The sequence below is a fragment of the Monodelphis domestica genome, chromosome X (genome assembly GCF_027887165.1).
Source record: "Monodelphis domestica isolate mMonDom1 chromosome X, mMonDom1.pri, whole genome shotgun sequence".
NCBI classification, from domain to species: domain Eukaryota; kingdom Metazoa; phylum Chordata; class Mammalia; order Didelphimorphia; family Didelphidae; genus Monodelphis; species Monodelphis domestica.
In genome coordinates, this window is record NC_077235.1 from 62,052,556 (window position 1) to 62,073,138 (window position 20,583).

Below are 20,583 nucleotides of genomic sequence, written 5' to 3' on the forward strand. Positions count from 1 at the left end.
TCCTCGGCTCCTCCTATAAATCTGTAAAAAATACCAAAAAAAAAAATCTGTAAAACGGGGCTCAGAATCCTTGCCTTAGCACCTCCTCCCTGGGGTGGTTGGGGGCGGGGAAGAAATCAAGGAGGTAAAGGTCTCTCAGTGTGTCGCATTTCGCAATACACACTGCGGCAAGTGTCAAAACGAAGCTGGAGGGTTTTAAGCCCCGCCCCACTGAAGGGCCAAGCCACCCACGTGATTGCAGAGATCTGGGGAGCTCGCGCCCTTGGACGGCCGCGACCACCGCCACCAATCCTATCGGTTGCAGGAAGACCCCCACACCAGATGACTCTTTTCCACAGGACAGGGGGCTCCCTTCTAGAACAGTCTCCCAAGTTTCTCGAGCCCCACTGTTTGCAGTACAGAGGTATCACAGCACTCAGTCGCATTGGAGTCCCCCCCAAGTAGTGTCGCGAGACTCTTGGACGAGAGTTTGGAAAACTGGGGAGGGAGGCACGCGTGCGCACAGGGACTTTCGGTCCGCATGCTGAGGAATAGAGGAAAGCGGATGGTCTCGCGCAGTGTGTGAGTTTGCGTGAGGCTGGGGGGAGGGGGGAGCTGAAGCCCAGTCTTCCCTCTTCCGGCGCACGCGTGTCTTCTCCCCGACTCCCCAGCGCCCTGCCCCTTTTTCCCCCGCCCCCTTCTCCCAAGCTGCCCTGCTCTCCGTCTCCCCACAGCCTGGCTCCTCTCCCCATGTGCCAGAGCCGTCGTCTCGCTCTGCGACCTCGGCTCGCTGGCCTCTGCTCCCCTCCCTGAGAGAGTGGTCTCTGGGGACCACCCCAGCGTCGCAGCCCTCGAGCCCCGCCTTCCATCCAGCCACCCACTCCCGCTTCGGTCGCTGGCTGTTGCGCGGGTGGCCGCGGAGACCCAAGTTGGAGATGGCGCAGGGTGGCGATGGGCTGCTGCGGGAGGGCGACTTGTTGCCGCCGCCCTCTTCCTCAGTGATGCCGCCCGAGGCCGTGGTGAGCCAGTGGCGATACAGCCATGAGAGCGATTGGCAGTGGGGGCTGCGGCGCACTTTCATCTGCCGCCACCTGCACAAGTACCCTGGGGCCGCACTCGATCAGCTGCTGGCACTCTCATCCGCGTGGACCAACCACATCTTCCTGGGCTGCAGGTGAGCGGGGACCGGGGCCGGAGCCCGTTGGGGGGGACGGGGGCACTCGTGCTTTCCTTCTCCCTCACTCTCTCCTTGGCTCCCCCGTCCCCCCATCCCTGGATTGTCCCCCCCCCCCGTCTCTCCCCAGCTCCCCTACTACGTCTCTCCCCTGCTCCCTCTCCTCCCCTCCCCCTTTCTCGCCCCTTAGGTCTCCCCCCTTTCACCCTCTCTCTGTCTCGCTCCTTACGTCGTTCCCTCTCTTCCCCCTCCCCCGCCTCCTTGGCTCACCCCTTCCTTCTTTCCCCCGCTCCCCCTCCTCCTGGCTCCTTGGCTCGCCCTCTCCTCCATTCCCCGCTCCCCCTCCCCTTCCCCCCTCGGCTCGCCCCCTCCTCCCTCCCCCATCTCTGGTTCGGCCCCCCTCCTTGTCCCCTCTCTTCCCTCACCCCTCCCATTTTCTTTCCACCTCCATCCTCCTTTCTTCCATTTTCCACTCTTCTTTCACTTCTCTCTCTTTCCTTCCATTTCTATCTTTCTCCTCTCCTTTTTTCCTTACACCTCCCATTTTCACCCCTCCCATTTTTCTTCTATTCCCATCCATCCCCCTCCTTTTTTCCCTACCACCCCCATCCATCCCCTCTCCTTTTTTGCTTCTATCTTCCTTTCCCATTTTCACCCCTCCCATTTTCCTTCCTCTCCTTTCACCCCTCCCATTTTCCTTCCTCTCCTTTCACCCCTCCCATTTTCCTTCCATTCCTATCCAGCCTTTCTCCTTTTTTCCTTCCATCTTCCTCTCCCATTTTCACCCCTCCCATTTTCCTTCCTCTCCCATTTTCACCCCTCCCATTTTCCTTCCTTCCTCTCCTTTCACCCCTTCCATTTTTCTTCCATTCCCATCCATCTTTTCTTCTTTTTTCCTTCCATCTTCCTCTCCCATTTCACCCCTCCCATTTTCCTTCCATTCCCATATATCCCCTCTCCTATTTTTCTTCCATCTTCCTCTCCCATTTTCACCCCTCCCATTTCCCTACCACTCCCATCCATCTCCTCTCCTTTTTTCCTTCCATCTTCCTCTCATTTTTACTCCTCACATTTCCCTACCACTCCCATCCATCCCCTCTCCTTTTTTCCTTTCATCTTCCTCTCCCATTTCACCTCTCCCATTTTTCTTCCTCCTGCCTTCTTTCACTCCTCCCATTTTTCTTTCACTCCTATCCATCCCTCTCCTTTTTTCCTTCCAGTTTTCTCTTCCTTTCTTTCTCAATTCCCATCTTTTTTCTTTTTCTTTCCTTGAGTTTCATTCTCTTTTCCCTGCCCTCCTGGTGGGCCTAGGGCCCTGGCTCTGACTTCATGCCCCCAGACCCCCCCACCCCTTTCCAGGGACCTTGGTCTCCAGCCACTCTTCTGGGCCTCTGTGGCCCTCCCTGGGGTATCCATGGCCCTGTCTTCCATTTGGGAGGGGGAATATATCTCTCCTTGCACTGCTTGGCCCACGTTCCTTTGCTTCTCTTGACTTTCAGTATTTAGGTAGGCTCTTTCTTTCCTCAGTATCCTGGGCCACAGTACTCCTTGCTTTTGCCAGTGAACCTGGCTGAGGAACTGGAAAGGTCTACTGTAGAAAAGGATTTCTTTCATTTTTGCCCCAAGTGAGCTTGGGTATCAGTAGCATTCTGCTTGGAGATTGGGATTTTGGGGTTTTTTTCCCTCACCTCCTTCCTTTTGGGACTTCCAGATTGAGGTATTTTGACCATTCTGTTCAATCCAATGGAAACTGCCATGTGGCATTTCATAAGTAGAGCTTTTCTTTAAACCAGCCATGGGCTATCCCCTCAAAATACTAAAACCCAATCTGTTCTAAATTGATCATTTTTCTGACTGAAATTTGACCTCCAGTTTCCTCAATGGAACTTTTTTTTTCCTATCGAAACACTGAGTGAATGAGGCATAGTTGTAACAAAGCTTCAGCTATCTTGGGTTAATGCTAGTGAAGTTTACCATTCTCCATGGTCTTTGATGGGGTTTCAATTTGCTTCTACCTTCACAAATCATTTCTTTTTTTTCCTGCTGTCCAATATAATTTCTGCCTTCAAGGGATAATCCAGATGAGAAACATAAACCAGATTTGCATGTATTCCATGTAGAAAATTTTACTGGATTTTTCTTTCCTCCACTTAGCTATCTGGCATCAGGGGTTCAGAGCTTCACAAATGTAGAGCCATATGGAACCTAGGAGGCCGTCTAGTCCAACCCCTTCATTTTGAAGAAGAGGAACCTGAGGTCCAGGGATACCAAGTTCCCACAAGGAATAAGGAGCAAAGGCGGGGCTCAAAACCCCATTCTCAGACTCAAGATCCATTGCCAGTGTACTTTATTGCCTCATATAAATAAATAGCTCTTCATAGGCTTGATTAACCTCCTAGCAACAATGAAGAGGGAATTCTTTTCCTTTCCTTATGAAGCACATCTTTGATTAAGAGTCCATTCCCCATGCATTTTACAGACATATATTTCAAATTTATTTATGAAAAATGAAGTTGGAAGTACCCCAGTGACATTCAAGGAGGCAGTAAGGTATATATTTTAAGTCCCCTCTCTGATTTATAGGTCTTACTAGTTTCCTTTGAATTTATCCTAAAAAGAAGCAAAAAGTTTTTTGTCTGATTTTTGACCCCTAATCTTCAAACCTGTATGGCTCATGCCAGATTTCATGGAATCTTTCAGCACAATTATGGTTTAAACGATTTAACACTCAAACTCCCATTCATGCAGAATCTGAACCACCAGGAAATTCAAATAATTGGAGCTTTCTCTCTGTATTCTCTTCTTTATGAAAGAGAAACAATTTACTCTAGATTTACTCTGGGAATCCCAATGTCTTGGTATGTTTCATTGCATTTGATTACTTTTGTATCAGCTTTATCTATAGCAATTGTGGTGCTGTGGAGAAAGCACTGATTCCAGAATCAAGACCAGGGTTCACCACATTTCTGACCTTGAACCAGTTCCTTCCCCATTCTTGGCCTCAGTTTCCCCCTCTGTAAAATGAGAAGGTCAGACCAGCTGGCCTCTGAGGTCCTTTCCAGCTTTAGATCTAAGATACTCTGAATGATCATTGGTGTTTATCTAATAAAACTCTTTGGAATCATGAGAGTAACAGTTGTGTTTAGTATAGTTTTAGTGTCATTTGGATTTTGGTTATATCCTCTGACTTTGAAAAATAGTATTTCTGTATGGGAACTCTTTTTCCCTGATCATTCAGTTAGCCAGAAGTTTGTTTTCCCCAGCATTATTGTTACATGCTCTCTAGGTACCAAGATGTCCTTTTTGGCCAGTAATTGTAAGAGATTTCTTGATATTGTGAAAGGATCTTAAAATGAAATTAAGTAGACTCTCCTGCCTTGGTTATTTCCCTTCTGCCTTAAGCTGAGACTGGTCCAAGGATGGTCTATGCTAGGGATAGGTTGTGAATTGAACAGTTGTTCTAGTGGGTGCATAAGTCACCTGCTAATAAAGTAAGTAAGGTTGGGGGGGGAGCTTTGGAAAGGATTTTTCCCATTTTGAATCTGGGGTTTCTTGATAATTGCAGGAAAAGGTTTAGGTTTATGATTTAAAAGACTTTCTGAATAACTCCAATGCCATTTAGAAGGTATTTGAAATTTCTGTCAACTCTTATCTTAGTAACAGTAGCTTGGCTACATCTGGTTCTGGCAGAAGTCTGAAAATAGTTCTGAACAAGTAATTTTGTAACTGCAAATCCTAACCTCTGCTTAATTTTCAAGTGCCAACTCTCATTTACTTGGTTGGATCTAATGGAGCAATTTAATCCTTTCTGCATTTCTTTGGTAAGCCATTACTAGTCACAGTGTTGGATCCTATATGCATCTTGTTTGTACCCTCATTTTTGCTTATGCCATTGACTATCAAAAGGACTAAATTCCAAGCACAATGTCAACTGCTAGGGTTGTTGAGTTTTGAACAATTTAACCATGATTTTAAAAAAAACCTCTTACCTTCTGTCTTAGAATTAATACTTAGTATTGGTTCCAAGGCAGAAGAGTGATATAGGCAATGGGGGTTAAGTGACTTACCCAGGGTCATATAGCGAGGTACTATCTGAGGCCAGATTTGAACTCCACAATTTAAAAAATGACAGTAGATTCTGTTTTTTCCCCAGAATCTCTCTCACCTTTCTTTTACTTTTACTGGCTTGTAAATACTGCCAATTGTGTGTGTCTTCCAGGTCCCAGAATGGGTGCTGCTTCAGGGCAAATGTCCCAGCTCAGCCAGAAAACTTCTCTACGTGTGTTTGTTTAGATGTGTGTCCCTTATTTGACTTAACAGTGCCTGGCAAATCTCCTTTTAAGACTGAGCTAAGGCCTTCATGGAGGTTTTTAGTTTGTTTTAAAGAAAAAGGGTTTCTATCCTGGTTTGAAAGTACTCTGACACAAACCAAGTAGAGTCACACTACTTGTTAGCAATACCTAGAGGTGACGTCACCAAGTACTTGAGTGAATGCTGAGGCATCATGGACAATAGAGTGGACCATAGCTTTTAGCACTAGCCCCACAGTTATTTTTGTAGGCACAGTGATTTGGTTTCCTGCGAAATTAAAAATAAGTTGCAGTGAGTTCTGGGATATTGTCATCTAAGAGGATGTGTGCAGTCTTCTTGAAATGATAAAGTTTGAAGGATATTATGCCAAGTGGTACTCTTGGGAAAAGTTTTGATTGGGCTCAGTTTCATTGGTAAGTAGTTTCAGAGGGAGCTGCTGGGGAAGGTGCTTTCTAATTTGGATGGATGAGCAGTTTGGGCACAGTTGCAACCACCCCCCTCAGTTATCTTCCACCCCCTACATACACACACACACACACACACACACACACACACACACACACTCCTCTATCAGCCTTGTAAATCAAGATTAACTGCATTCAACTCTGCAAATAAGGATGTGAACATAGTGCAAAAAGTATTTGAGAGGCAATCATTTGAGCTCTAAGGGCAGGGATTTGTTCCTTTCCCTCCTTTGATAGCTAGCTAACTGTTCTTGCCAAAACTTGGTAAGCTTTTAAATGCTATGTTTATTGAACTCTTTTGTTTTTACATCACCTTTGCTTCTAAATATATCCTCTACTCCCCAGGTTGTAACAGAATATAAAAGAAAAGGGTTGGGGCAAGACAAGCAGTTCTTTCAAATTATACAATCTTTGCTGTGTTCAATACTCAGAGTTCTCTCCCTCCCCTGTCCTGCAGAAAAGAGAGGGAAGCTCATTTTCCCCTCTCTTTCAGGCCAATTTTGATTATTCTCATTTCCATGTGTTAAACTCTAAGTAGCTTCCCATTAAAGGATGAAGAAACTGACTATAACTATCCTACACCAAGGTATCTTTTTATCTGATTAGAATGGTTTCAGGGCAGAGTGAATCAATTGGATTATCCTTGCTGGAAAAAAATACTAAATGGACGAACGTGTGTGGATGTTCCTATAATGAGCATGTGTGCGTTATTTATGGATGTTACACGTGGAATTGATAATTACATCCTATGTCTGGAATTAGACCTAAAGATCGGTTGTGAGGTTGTGTCTATTTAAGGCCCCGAGTTCTGATAGTGAATGTAAGTATAATAAATGTATTTCCTAGCCTTTTCAATATCCTCATTTGCTTTCCTCAGACCTTGAAAATTGGACACTAAAGTATCTAATCTGTTATTGATTCCACCATAACTTGGGGTGATTTCCCAAGTTCAGATTGAATAAGTGTCTTATCTTACATTTCTTGCTAGATGTGGGTAGTGAAGTAACAGTAGGTATAGAAGTGTGCCACCACCCCCACCATGGCCAACAGTAAGCAGTGCTGCTGGGTTTGCATCAAAACATTTTTTTCTAAATGCCAGAAACATTAATTAATATGGGGAGGGGGTATGCAAAGACTGGCATGAGGAAACCGAACAGCCTAATACAAGGGATGGGCTTTGCCAGTTTGGGAGCTCTGAGGTGTAGGCAGTAATGTTTGGACAGATCAGGGAGAGGACTTGGACACATAAAAGTGGTATTCCTTTGAACTTCAGGAAGAACTATTCAGAAAGAGTACATTGATGTGTGCTCTGATGGACAATTGCAGGCTTATCTGGTTACTGACTTCTCTGCTTTGCTTAGAAAAGGGGCTGTTGGGTCTGAGGAGCATACTATGTCAGGAATGAAAAGTTCTCACCCTCATTCAAATTTTGCACCTTCACTTGCCATCCATTAAAAAACTCCCCACATGGCAGCATTGGTTCCATGATCAATCGTAGGACCCCAAGGTAAGAGTGGGAAGCAAATTTGTATCATTTGTTCTTAAGTCATCAGGGTTATTTTTCATCAGTAAACTGACTGAACCAACACAGGCTTAGCCTTTTCTAAGAACTACTTCTTACGTAGTAAGACCCTCTTCATACCTGGAGTACAGCAGCTTATAACAGGAATAGCCTGTTTAGGAATTTTGGCGCTTGTTGAATTCACGCATGTTTTAACATCATCTTTTATTACTTCAAACATAGGTATAGCCCACAATTGATGGAAAAAATTTTCAAGATGGCTGAAGGTATTGATATTGGGGAGATGCCTTCACATGAACTGGTATTGCCTAATGCTCCCAAAGCTCAAAAACGTCCCCCCTCGCCTTGTGCTGGTGAGTATATTTCCTTTTCCTCGATGTGTGATCTGAAGAAACCTGAGGTGTCTGCTTCATTTGGTAAAATGAGGGTGATACTTAATTCTTATAAGTATAAACAATGGCTACTTTCAAATGTAGGACTTGTTAGTTGTGTTAACCTTTCATTTGCTAGATGAACAGTTTTATGGAGAACAGGCACTTAATAGAACTTTAAAAAAGTTATCATAGACATCACTAAGACCCCTGGCATGGGATCTGCCTTTAAAATGAAAATCCTGATGCCATACTCAAACCAGATCCCCCAAGATGGAGCTTGCTCAAGATGGCACACACACACACTCTGTTGATGCTCTTGAATTGTAGTGAGCGACCAGGACCCTCATACAGGCCCTAGTCTGGGCAGAGCACTGTGCAGGACAGGGCTGGGCAGGGCAGGGCAGGGCTGGGCTGGGCTAGGCTGGGCTAGGGAATACCAAGTTTTTAGGTATGGCAGAGTTTCTGGCTTCAGAGGGCTTCCCCACTGCTGTTGCCTTAGATCAAGACCCCATTACTTCCTGCCTAGATAATTGCAGCAGCTTTCTCCTGACCTCTCTCTGTGCCTTACCCCCTTCAGTCCAGCCTATCCATCACTGCCAGATTCATCCTCCTAATGTATAGCTCTAATCACTTAACTACTCCAAGACCTTCTGCCTGTCCAGTTTGAGTCCAACCTCTTTAGCCTGGCATTTACAATCCTCTGAATGGACCTGACCCCAGGCTCTTTTTCCAGCCTTATCTCTCTGTACTCCCCTCTTGTGCAAATTACTTCTCACATCTTTGGTTCTATTCAAGCTGAACTATTGCCCACTTTCCAAATAGGCATGCCCCATGATGCTCCTTTCCACATAGGCCCACCTGCCAGCCCCCTCAGGTGCCCGCTTGATGCTTGCCCTGCTCTGATCTGCCCAGCCTGATGCCTGTCACAGCTCCTGTCTCTGGACTTGAAGAGCATTTGCTTTCCACCTTTTTCATGCACTTAGCTTCTTAAAATGATCTCTCTACATGTGTAGGCTGTCTCCCTCACTCAATGCTCCTTTCCTTGAAGGCGGGTCTGGCTTGGCTTTTTTTGTATCTTCATATACTCAGCCCCTGACCCAGCACAGTGCCTTGCACAGACAAGGTAATTAGGATTTGTGCACAAAATGTAACATGTAATATGCTCTGTATCTATATCTATCTATCTATATATATGTATATAGATAGATCTTAGCAAATTCTTCTGGAGTTATAACTTTGGCACCCTCATTTTCCTAATCCAGTCATATTATTCTTTTTTCTCCTAGAATAAAGTGGATTCTGTTCATGTATGATGGCTCAGGAGCCAAGACCATTCCTCAAAGCAGACTTTGAGACAAGGGTTGGAAATTGGCAGTTTTCTCTTAAGAATTCTATTAGGAAAAAGATTTTCTTCATTCCAATGAATGATAAGTGATAACAGAGACTACTGCTCCTCACTTTTTCCATTTAAGTGGACCTTTGATCTCACTGATTTGGTGCTGCCCCCCAACAAAAAATACCGATTGTAACCTCTTCCCATGTAATTCTCCCAGGAGATAACTGAGAAGAGGACTGAGCCAATATACTCAACAGGAAGCCATCTTCTGGTTCTCTTACTATCTGAAAGGTACCAAGGTAGCTCTTGGGCTCTCTACATCTATTGTGTCTCATTCTCCTTAAACTGGCCCACATCTTCGAGACATATATATCCTTGATGTTGTTTTGTATACTACTTGTATAAGTCATTGTTGCAAATATTGCTGCAGCTTGCTTTCAACCTATTCTATTTAAAAATCAGCAGTTAAATGAAATTACAGTCTGTATGTAACGTTAGAATGCTTAAAATTCTTAGAAGACTGGCTGAGTGACTGATTAAAGGACAAAAACAATTCTTCTTGATCTCTAAAAAACAATTTAAATAGACAAACTTAGCAACTCTCGATGACTGATCCTGCTGATTTTTAAAAGATAACAGCCTAGAGTTCTTAAAAATGAATCTACTTCTTCAGCCCACAGGTTTCAGGCTGTGAAAATACAGACCTATATAGGGTCTCTGGATGGGAAATTGGTCCCTAACTAACAAACCCTTATTACTTACCTAGCCCTGGAATAGGAGAATTAGGCCAAATGTATTCACCGCAAATTCTAACTCAAGAACATTTTGAAGAAGGAAAGAACATTTTGATCTTCTTGGCTTCCTTTACCAGCTGCTTTGTGTTGTACTGATCGGCTTATCACCCCAGTAGACTCTGGGCTCCTTGAGAACTGGGACTTTGGCCTCTTCCAATATCTTGCATATTATAGGAGCTTAACTGACACTTGAATGGAAAGAACCAGAGCCAAGACTAGCTGTGTGGCCTTGGGGGAGCTCTGTGACCTTTCTGGGCTGAAAATTTCTTCATCTGTGAAAATGAAGGGATCTCTTTTCCAGCTCTTTAAACAATACCACAGATTGATTCTTTACCTTTCACATGTTGGTGAATTAGTCGTGAACAGAAAGAACAGAGCTGGAAGGCTTTGAACTTGGACATTGGAACTACTAGACATTATAGGAACTTGACAAAAGTATGTCTGTAAAAGTTGCTTTGTTAAATACTGGAAAAACTTCAGGCATATTTTCCCCATTGCTATTTGACTTAAGATTGCTTGTTTTTTCTTGGTGAAATTGGGAAATGTAGGTATTCTACTGCTACCATCCTGCCCAGACCCTAGACCAATAAGATAGAGAACAGGGTCCCAAGGTCTCAAATATTACAACTTCTCTACTTTGGAAAAATGCAGATACATTTTCAAATGGGGATCTGGATCTTTTTGCCCAAGCCAAATAAAATTAGTTTAATAGCTCATCTTAACCATTTAATCCTACCCTGTTAGATGATGAATTCCCAGGTGCTAGGCAAATGGTTGTCAGTTTTTTAGGTAGCAACAACCTGCATTTAAGAAACCATTTGAATATTGAAGGCTGAGTCTGTCCCTTTTAAGTTTTCTTAGTGTGCGGGACAGTGGCTCCTTGATTTGTGTGTGTGCACTGTATCTAGTTGTATCCAGATTTTCTTGTTGCCTATTAGAGATGTCCCCAGTCAAAAACAATCTCACCCTCTTCTTATCCACCATGGCATTTTCATTGGATGGCTGTGATGATATATGATTCCATTGGCATTATAGCTATCTGTGCATCTCTTCTCTTCTCTGGCAAGTTCCTTGAGGGTAGGATTTGACAGATAAAATTTGTTAAGCTCTTTCTGTGTCACTGGGAATACAGAAATGAAATTTTTCTTGCCCTCAAGTGGCTCCCAAAAGAAAGATGTATACAGATAAGTAAATATGAAAAACTACAGATCAAATAACAAAATAATTGGGGGAAAGGGATAGCCAACAACTATAGGAATCCAAAAAAGCCTTGAAGTTGCCAAGAGGTGGAGGTGAGGAAGGAGGAGAGCATTCCAAGAATAGAGGCATGCAACAGAGTGTCATTTGTGTGCATGGAACAATAAGTAGGCCAGTATGGCCAGAATGTAGTGTATGCCAACGGGGGAGTAATATTGAATCATCTGGAAAGATAGTTTGGAGCCAGATTAGGAAGGGCTTTAAATATTGATCAGAGGAATTTGTATTTTCTTCTTGAGGGCAGAGGGAGCCATCTAAGCTTCTTGAGCAAGTCACATGGTCAGAACTGTGATCTAGGGATATATTAGTTGGGTAGCCACTTTGGAGAATCACTTGGAATGGGGAAGGTCTGGAGGCCATTACAGTAATGCATGCAGAGGGAATTTGGGGGCCTGAACTAGGGTGGTGGCCATGCAAGTGGACAGATGTGGAAGGAGAATCTGATTCAGGGGAAATTGGGTGTGTGTGCTAATGAAGTGAGAAGGGGAATGACAACTCAAGAGTTGAAGATTCCCTTTCCCTCCCTCCCTCCCGCCTTCCCTTCCTCCCTTCCTCCCTTTCCCTTCCCTCCTTTTCCCCTCCCCCTCCCCCCAATCAGCTTGCCCCAGCACTTCTCCAGGACATGCTACTAGCAAGAAGGAGAAAGAACTGAGGATCTCACTGCCATCGAGCACCCAGCAAGAATGAAGAATAGGGAGAATTTTGCAGTGACCTGCATAGGGTATATATGATGTTTGTATTTCTGTCACAGCCAAGTGACTATGTCTGGTTTTTTGTGTCCCCATTAGTACCTGGCACAATACTGTGCTCTTAGTAGGTGATGTATCTTTGTGAAGTTAGACTGCCATTCACCAGTGAGGCTCCTGGCAGTCCTGCTTGGGCCCCTGCCCAAGGTCTTCCCTCCTTTTGGTTTTCTAGCTGCTAAAGGGCTTGTGGGCCCTGGAGAACATAGATTGTAAAGCCGGGTGGGGGTGGGGGCGGGGGTGCTGCTAGCACAACTATCAAGGTGGGGGCCATTATGAAGAGAACCCAGACCAAGAGTGGTGAAAGAGAGGAGGGCCAAAAAGATGGTAACAACCAGAGCCAACATTCCTAGATCACTCTTGAGGTGCATAAAGCACTTGCCATATGTTACCACATTTCACTTATACAGCCATCCCGTGAGGTAGGTACTACAGGCCTTTCTGACACATTTTAATATCCTTTACCATAAACACCCAAATTCCCCAACAAAGGATAGCTGATAAATCACACATCACTGCACATTTCCGTAGCTGTTGACAGAAAGGGTGTATCCTCTAACTTTGATAGTATGAAATCAATATTGTCTGTTAACATTTGATCCAAGGTGGTGGTTTGGTTTTGCTTTTTAATACTGGCTTTTCCATTACATTGGGTGATATTCTTCCCATTTTACAGGTGAGAAAACTGAGGCTTAGAGAGGCTAGTGACTTGCCCAAGGTCACACAGCTAGTAAGTGTCAGAGGCAGGATTGAAATCCAGTTCTCTTCTGATTCCTAAGGCCAACGTTCTTTCCACTCCACCAAGCTGCCTCTCTACTGGACTCTGAATTATCAGCATCCTCGAGTCTTCAGCAGAGGCAAAAGGGAATGATTCAAGTTGGGGAGAAGAGGGGGCCCACCTGATGGAACTGTGCTCAGGTTGGGCCAAGCTGAACGTGATGGAGCCATGCTACTCAGCTTCCAGCAGCTCCAAGGAATAGGCTTCCAGTAACTGTAGCACATGCAGACCCTTCCCCTGTGATTTTAAGAAATGCATTGGGTGATTTCTCAGGAGTAGGGGAAGAGAGAAGCCAAGGAAAAGCTGCCACTGAGGGGTGGGGCATGAGAAGGGTCAGCACACCCTTGAACAGAAACCAAGGATACTGGATGCCAGATTTTTGCCTAAAGGTTAGTCAGATGAAACTGTACATAGAGAGCTAAGTTTTCCTGTTTGGACCCACCCAGTGGTTCAGATAATCTGATTGAGTCTCGGGACAATTAGGCAGTTAAAAATCAACAAGTTTGTTCCAGATGTGTGTAAAATGCACAGGTAAAAATATGGTCATGGAAAAGAATGAGAGCAATTAAGATAAAACATTAAGTGGTGGACGTCTGTGTATCCAATGTTCCTCTCTGGAGGAGTTGGGCAAAAACCAGGATGAGAAAACAGGAAGGGGCTATGGTCTAAATTGCCCAGAGGAGAACTCCAACTAAGGAAACCATGGAGCCTTTGGAGTCATTTTGAAGGCACCTAGACTTCCTGTATATGGGTTTATACCAAGTAATAGTCCTTTATCAACCTTATCATCCCAGAGATCAAACATGGAAAATGAATGCTTTTCCTTATAAAAATGACCTGAAATCCATCCTTTTGTGTTAAATAACTTGTACCTCCACCTGAATTTATTTATTTTTTAATTTTTTATTTTTAAGGCAATGGGGGCTAAGGGACTTGCCCAGGGTCACACAGCTGGGACATGTCTGAGGTCAGATTTGAACCCAGGACCTCCTGTCTCTTAGGCCTGGCTCTCAATCCACTGAGCCACTCGGTTGCCCCCCCCCCTTGAATTTAAAGCCATCTAGCTCTTGGGGACAGGAGCTGGGGGTGGTGTTCACCTCATTCCTCTCAGCCCAGGCAGATGAAAGAGTCTCACAAGTTAACTTTTTTAGTCCAAAGAATGTTGCCTCTAGGCCTAAATGAATGGCCTTCCCTTCTGAGGTGACATTGCCTTCCTAGGCCAGAGATCCAGCATCTCCTGTATTTTACATTATAATTCTTTATACCAGTGAATAACCACTGGGTGTCTCCTTTCTTAATGCTTTACCATTTCTTCCCCTCTGTCAAGCCATGATTGGGTGCATGGTACACCATTGTCCTTTTACTTATTTCATTGGCTTCTGGTGGTATCAGATTAAGACCCGTTGTGATTATATCTCACATAGACAAATGTTCCATATATATGTATACTTTTTAGTTCATTAGTCATAGTGCCTCTTTTGTTACTATTCCACACCCAGACTGCATTAATGTTGGCCTCATCCAGGCTTCACCACTAAATTCTTATATATCAAATTATAGCAGTCAATAGAATGGAAAGGCCCTTAGAAACCACCTAGTCCAACTCTCTCATTTGCCCAATTAGGGTTCTGCTGTTAATAATGGCAACACTCTCGACCAGAATCCAGAACTCTTAACAACATTGAGTCTTTTCCTTTCATCGCTTTCCTTGGTCAGGACTCTTAATTGGAACATTTGGTGGTCTGGATTCTGGACTGGAGTGCAGCAGGCTTCAATTTCAGTGATGAGTTTTTTAAGATCAAGCAGGATTTGGATATTGGATCTTTTGTATTTTGCCACCGCTGTCATAAAATACAAAGCAGAAATTAGGTGATCCGTGGATGGAAATGCAGAAGAGATGTGGGTTGGTACAGGGTTTCTCCCAGCTTGTGATATTCTATGTATCTTAGTACTACTGCCTGGGCTGAGATGATAGAAATGGTCTCTTTAAGAACTGGGGTGTGTATATTGAGATTTTCTTTTAACTTGGCTCTACATTTTCATTCTGTTTTAATACGGAGTAGTGCCTTTTTAGATCAGCGTGTTGTTTTCTTGTTGAATTACCCCCTATAACTTGATAAATGCAACCCTGTTTCCCTGGAGTATTTTCAGCCATAAAAGTAAAGACTTTTTTATTCCAAATGATCTCTTAAGGAAACATCCATCTCCCAAATATGTTAAAAGTGAAAAGACCTGAACTATTGACAATTCAATTTTGAATCACAGTATGATGTTTGGGGAATGATATTTGAAATTCTAATTTTCTTTAACATTGTCACTGTCGCTCATTCTGTAGGTCAAATCCCTCCCAAAAAGCAAGCTGCTTCCAGACTCCAGGTGAAACCTCGTTTTGAACCTGTACACTTTGTAGCTAGTAGTAATAAAGATGAAAGAATGGAAGACCCTTCAGACACTCAAACACAGCCAGCAGACTCTACCATCCTGCCGTTAGACACCTACCACGATGATGATGTTAACAACAGTTCCCAAGATCAAAAGTCTCAGTATTCCGAAACAAGTCGTGCTCTCATTAATAACCAGACTGCAACAACCAGCATGTTATCAGATAGTGTGAACCCTGCCCTAAGTGGTACATCCTATCCTCCTCCATCCTCTCAGTTAGCTACTGTGTCTTCCCCATCGGTCAAATTTTCTGAGTCAGAGGTAGCTGGGAAGCAACAGTTTATTGAAAGACTTTCTGCAGTTATTTGCAAGAGCCTTTCAGGGATGAATCTTGGAGCTGATAAAATTAATTATACGTATATGTTAACACGTTGCATTCAGGCATGTAAGACAAATCCCGAGTATATATATGCTTCTTTAAAAGAAATCCCCCCTATTGACATCCCCAGAAGTAAAAAACTTTTAATTGATGGCTTTGCTTGTGAAGTTAGATGCCAGAGTATCTATCTGACCACAGGCTATGCTGGCAGCAAAAATGGTTCTAGGGACCGAGCTACTGAGCAGGCCATAAAGCTCTTGCAAAAATCTGTTGAAGTTCGAGTTGTTAGGAGGAAATTCAAACATATTTACCAAGATGACCTCGTGGTGTGTCAGATTGGTGTGTCCTATGATTTTCCTCCAGCCCTAAAAGCCCCAGAAGATCTCTCTGCCAAAAACGGGGCTGAGCAGTCGGACTCCGGCGCCAGCTCCAAACATTGGACTGATTTTATCCTCATTGAAAATGCAAATGATGCCATTGGAATCCTAAACAATTCTGCCTCATTCAACAAAATGACAATTGAATACAAGCATGAGATGATGCCAAATCGCACATGGCGCTGCCAGGTGTTTTTGCAAGGGCACTGCTTAGCTGAAGGTTATGGAAGCAAAAAAGTAAGCAAACATGCAGCTGCTTCTAAAGCTTTGAAAATTCTTCAACAAAACCAATCTGACTCCCCAGTTGTCAGGGCTACACAGGTTCAAACAGTAGGCTATTCACCTAAGGGATCTGGAAACAAAGATTTAAAGGATCTTGTCATTTATGAGAACTCTTCAAACCCTGTATGCACGCTCAATGACACAGCTCAGTTCAACAAAATGACTGTCCAGTACGTGTTCGAAAGGCTGACAGACTCTCGGTGGAAATGCAAGGTGATTCTGGAGGATGAATTCATTACCGAAGCAGTTGGGGTAAAAAAGTTTGTCAAGCATGCAGCTGCAGAAGAAGCTGTGAAAATCCTTAAGAAGACTCAGCCAACTGTCATCAACAACCTGAAGAAAGGTACCATCGAGGATGTGATCTCAAGAAATGAGATTCGAGGTCGCTCAGCAGAAGAAGCTTATAAACAAGAGATCAAAGAGGATAACATTGGGAATCGGCTCTTAAGAAAAATGGGTTGGACTGGGGGGGGCTTAGGGAAATGCGGTGAGGGTATCCGTGAGCCCATCTCAGTCAAAGAGCAGCATAAACGGGAGGGGCTTGGGCTAGATGTGGAGAGAGGAAATAAAATTGCCAAGAAAGATATCGAACAGATCATCAGAAATTATGCGCAGTCAGAGAGTCACACTGATTTAACTTTTTCTACAGAGCTTACCAATGATGAACGTAAGCAAATACATCAGATTGCCCAGAAGTATGGTCTTAGGAGCAAATCTCACGGAATAGGCCGTGAAAGATACTTGGTGGTAGGTAGAAAAAGGCGTAAGGAAGATTTATTAGATCAGCTCAAACAGGAAGGCCATGTTGGACATTATGAACTTGTTATGCCTCAAGCAAATTGAGACCAAAATGATCATGTAAACACTTGCTAACATTTTGTGACATGAATTAGAAAGAAACATTGCATTTTTCTGGTTGTAGAAAATACTCATTCTAAAGTGTTGTAAAACTTTGCTCTTCTTATCTTATGCTTTTGTAGGAAGGCTCCTGTCGAGTTGTACTAGTATAGTCCAGAAGACAAAATTGTCCTTGATGTCATTGATGTTACTAGTTATTTTATATTGTGATGTGATAATGTGATAAAATTACACCCAAATGTACCCTTTCCCTTTAAAATATACCTTGTATTTTGCCTTCAAAGAATTTTTAATTTGTTTAAAGAGCAAAGCCATTTGGAGTAAATGTGTTAATGATATCAACTACAATAAAACTACAACTGTCAACATCATTTTGGGTTTTCGTTCTTATTTTGTACTAGAGTACTTTTCATTTTTAAATTTCCTTAAAAGAGTAAATTCACACTTTATGTATGAAAAAGTATCATCAGCCGATAATCCATATCATTTAATCTAGTCACCACGTTGTCTAGAATGAGGCAGTCACCGCATCCTCTAAGTGTACAAATAAGTGAGGCTTTGAAAACTGACCCTTTTTTTGGGGGGGGGTAAGTGACTTGCCCAGGGTCACATACCTAGGAAGTGGTGTCTGACACCACATTTGAACCCAGGGCTTCCTGGCTCTAGGCCTGGCTATATCCACTGTGCCACCTCACTGCCCTTCATAGAAAAGATTTTTAAGTATCCTAAAATCAAAGTTCAAGAAAGGAAACTTGAATTATTTTATCTTACATATCCATAGATAGCCGTGAAGCAGATGGACAATTCTGGTAATTCTGGTTACAAGAACCGCTTCCTGGAAAAAAACCAACTTTGTGCCATCTCGCCCCCCCATTATTTTCCCACAGAGATGAAGTACCATTTAGGACAATTAGGTGTCAATGTAAGATACGTAATGGTCTGTAGTACTGCATGTACCTACTTCATGCTTCATCAGAAGTTGCTTATCCATTCTAGGGTGTTATCTCCTGCCTTGTTATCAATTCTAGAAGAGCGACGGGCTAGGCAATGTGACTTGCCTGGGATCACAGAGCTAGGATGAGCCTAAGACCAGATTTGAACCTAGGTCCCCCTTTCTCCAGGCCTGGCTCTCTCCACTGCTACCTAGCTGCCCTTGAAGGGTGTTTTTTTAAAAAAAACTTTTTTTTGCAGATGAATTTATTCAGTTGCTTTTCATACCTACTACATCCTGTGTGGGCTTTGCCTCCTACTAACTGCTCTCCTTCCAGAGGACCTGGCTGCTCTCCCTAATTTCCTTTCTGATAAGAAGAAAAAAATGAGTTTCATTGTTTGCTAAGGGCTGGTATTGCAGAAAGCAGGTGACTTGATCCTTTCTTAAAAAAAACCTCTTACTTTCTGTCTTAGAATCAATACTGTGTATTGGTTCCAAGGCAGAAGAGTGGTAAGGGCTAGGCAATGGGGGTCAAGTGACTTGCCCAGAGTCACTTTTGAACCCAGGTCCTCCTGTCTCTAGGCCTGGCCCTCAATCCACTGAGCCACTCAGCTGCCCCAGACTGGTGTTACTCTTTACCGCATGGCTTAGAATCTTGGAAGGCATCTTGTCTTTTTGTATGAAAAAGTATCAGCTTATAATAAAGGGGAATGAGGGTTCATTTAGTAAAAGTGCAACAAGCTTCTCTTTTTTACTTTTTGCTAAGATGTTGCATTTCTGAATCAAAGTTGCTAGGAATTTAGAAGAAACAACTTTTGAGTTTTTCCTTCCTACCCCAATGTTCTGAATATGGGACAGAAAGGGAGTCCCAAGTTGTAGCACTGAGTTTTGTTTCTAGGAATTGGGAACAGGAAGATCCTGGCAATTATTCAAAGTGTGCTTTTAAGTTAAATGAAACATTTTCTTGGTTTGTTTACCTCTTACCCCTCTTCTCTGATTGGTGCAATAGAAGCCATTCAGCAAATATTTATTAAGTGCCTATCATGTTCGAGGCACTGTGCTAAATGGCTGGGGCTACAAAAAGAAGCAAAAGATAGCCTCTATCCTTATGGAGCTCAGTCTAATGAGCTCCAGGCCTGCAATTGGAGGAACTGATTCAAATGTCCTGTAACTTCTGAATTAGTTTGTTCCTCTCCAGAATGGAGAGGAAAATCATCTCACACCTTCCCTCCCTCCCTCCTTCCCTCAGAAGAACACACCATATGAATGAGAGAAATTATTTGCAATGAGGAGGGGCCTAACTTTCCCCCAAAGCGGAATGCCAGCAGCAGCTCCCAGAGTTCACATAGAGATTCATCTGCCCATTTCGAAAGCATACTTGCTACTGACTTCATTTGTAACATGGCAACACTGTACGCCACCCTACATCACACCAAGCTTTGTCCAAGTCGGACCACCAGCCCATCCTTATTAGACATTTCTCTTTCTCCTAGTTTTTTTATGGGGAAAAACTTTTGCAAGAGAACATTTGGAAGAGTTTGGGGCTGTGAAGCTGCTGATTGATTGCTCCTGGTTCTTCAGTGTGGCAAAGGCAGTAAAAGACCAACTGCTTCCTTAATTTTACTTCCCTTTTATTTTCCATTGAAGTATTTGAAATAAAGTGAGAAGCAAGCTTCTGTTGCAACAGTATAATCAATCCTTTCACGTGTGCTATGAAGGATTTCACACTAGTGTGGCGTGGAACCCCTATAGGGTAGACCTTTGGAACAATAGCCTTTCTTGTTTATGGGGCTTTTTAGAGGTGCTGGGGCCTTGGCTTATGGTTTCCCGAGAAATCTGCAGACCTATTTCACTCAAGTGATGCCACTTATGATTGTGAAAATAAAATACAGTGAATTCAACTATTGAAGCTTAAAACTGCATGAAGCCTTTGGACACAGTCTGTATTTTTTTTACCTATTCTTTTTAACAACTCTAAGACAGAAGGGCGAGGGCTAAGTAAACAGGGTCAACCTAGGACTTGTCCAGGGTCACACAGCTAGGAAATGTCTAAAATCAGATTTGAACCCATGTTTACCTGGCTCTATCCACTGGGCCATTTAGCCTCCCTGCTCCGCCCCATGTCTTTTAATGTCAGTGTCCACGAAAAAGTCGCAAGATAAACAATGAGGAAAAGGTCTCCTTTCCTGGAATGATGTTCCTGTTGTCCCAGCTGTATGTAAGAATTCAAGTTTGCCTGTATTCTTAGCCTAGTAGATGGATTTCGCACACCCTCTCCCCACCTCCTGATATATTTGTTCTGCTGACATTTTATATTTCTTAAGATTCCCTTGTCCACATTTTAAAAAAATTGCTTTTACTTCTGCTCACATTACTTTTCTTTTCCAAGAGAACGCATTGCATTTTGATGTTGGTATTGATTTTAAGCAACAACTGGGCTCTTGGGAAGGTAACAAGTCTGCTAACTTTCTGATCCACTATTGGGTCCACTAATAGGTCAGAGTTAGCTAAAAAGGCAGGGCTGGGAGAGCTGGCCTGTAAATTTAAGATTACTTTTTATTTACAATTTCTAGAAAAATGTACACTTTTTTTTAAGCCCTTACCTTCCATCTTGGAGTCAATACTGTGTATTGGCTCCAAGG

The 20,583-nt window shown here is 43.3% G+C and overlaps 1 protein-coding gene across 1 annotated transcript; it reads left to right on the forward strand.

Annotated features, from left to right (window-relative positions):
- The first annotated feature begins 225 nt into the window (after positions 1-225).
- NKRF (NFKB repressing factor) lies at positions 226-17,381 on the forward strand. The gene is made up of 3 exons (XM_056808946.1): positions 226-1,153; positions 7,673-7,803; positions 15,068-17,381. Exons 1-3 carry the CDS (start codon positions 915-917, stop codon positions 16,993-16,995), a joined length of 2,298 nt encoding a protein of 765 aa, XP_056664924.1. The 5' UTR covers positions 226-914; the 3' UTR covers positions 16,996-17,381.
- Positions 17,382-20,583: the final 3,202 nt, after the last annotated feature.

What these genes read in the sequence shown, in the direction of transcription:
- NKRF (XM_056808946.1), top strand. Translation starts at nt 915, where the DNA reads ATGGCGCAGGGTGGCGATGGGCTGCTGCGGGAGGGCGACTTGTTGCCG. An exon ending in CACATCTTCCTGGGCTGCAG is followed by an intron (nt 1,154 to 7,672) that starts GTGAGCGGGGAC and finishes CTTCAAACATAG; the next exon opens with GTATAGCCCACAATTGATGG. An exon ending in TCCCCCCTCGCCTTGTGCTG is followed by an intron (nt 7,804 to 15,067) that starts GTGAGTATATTT and finishes CTCATTCTGTAG; the next exon opens with GTCAAATCCCTCCCAAAAAG.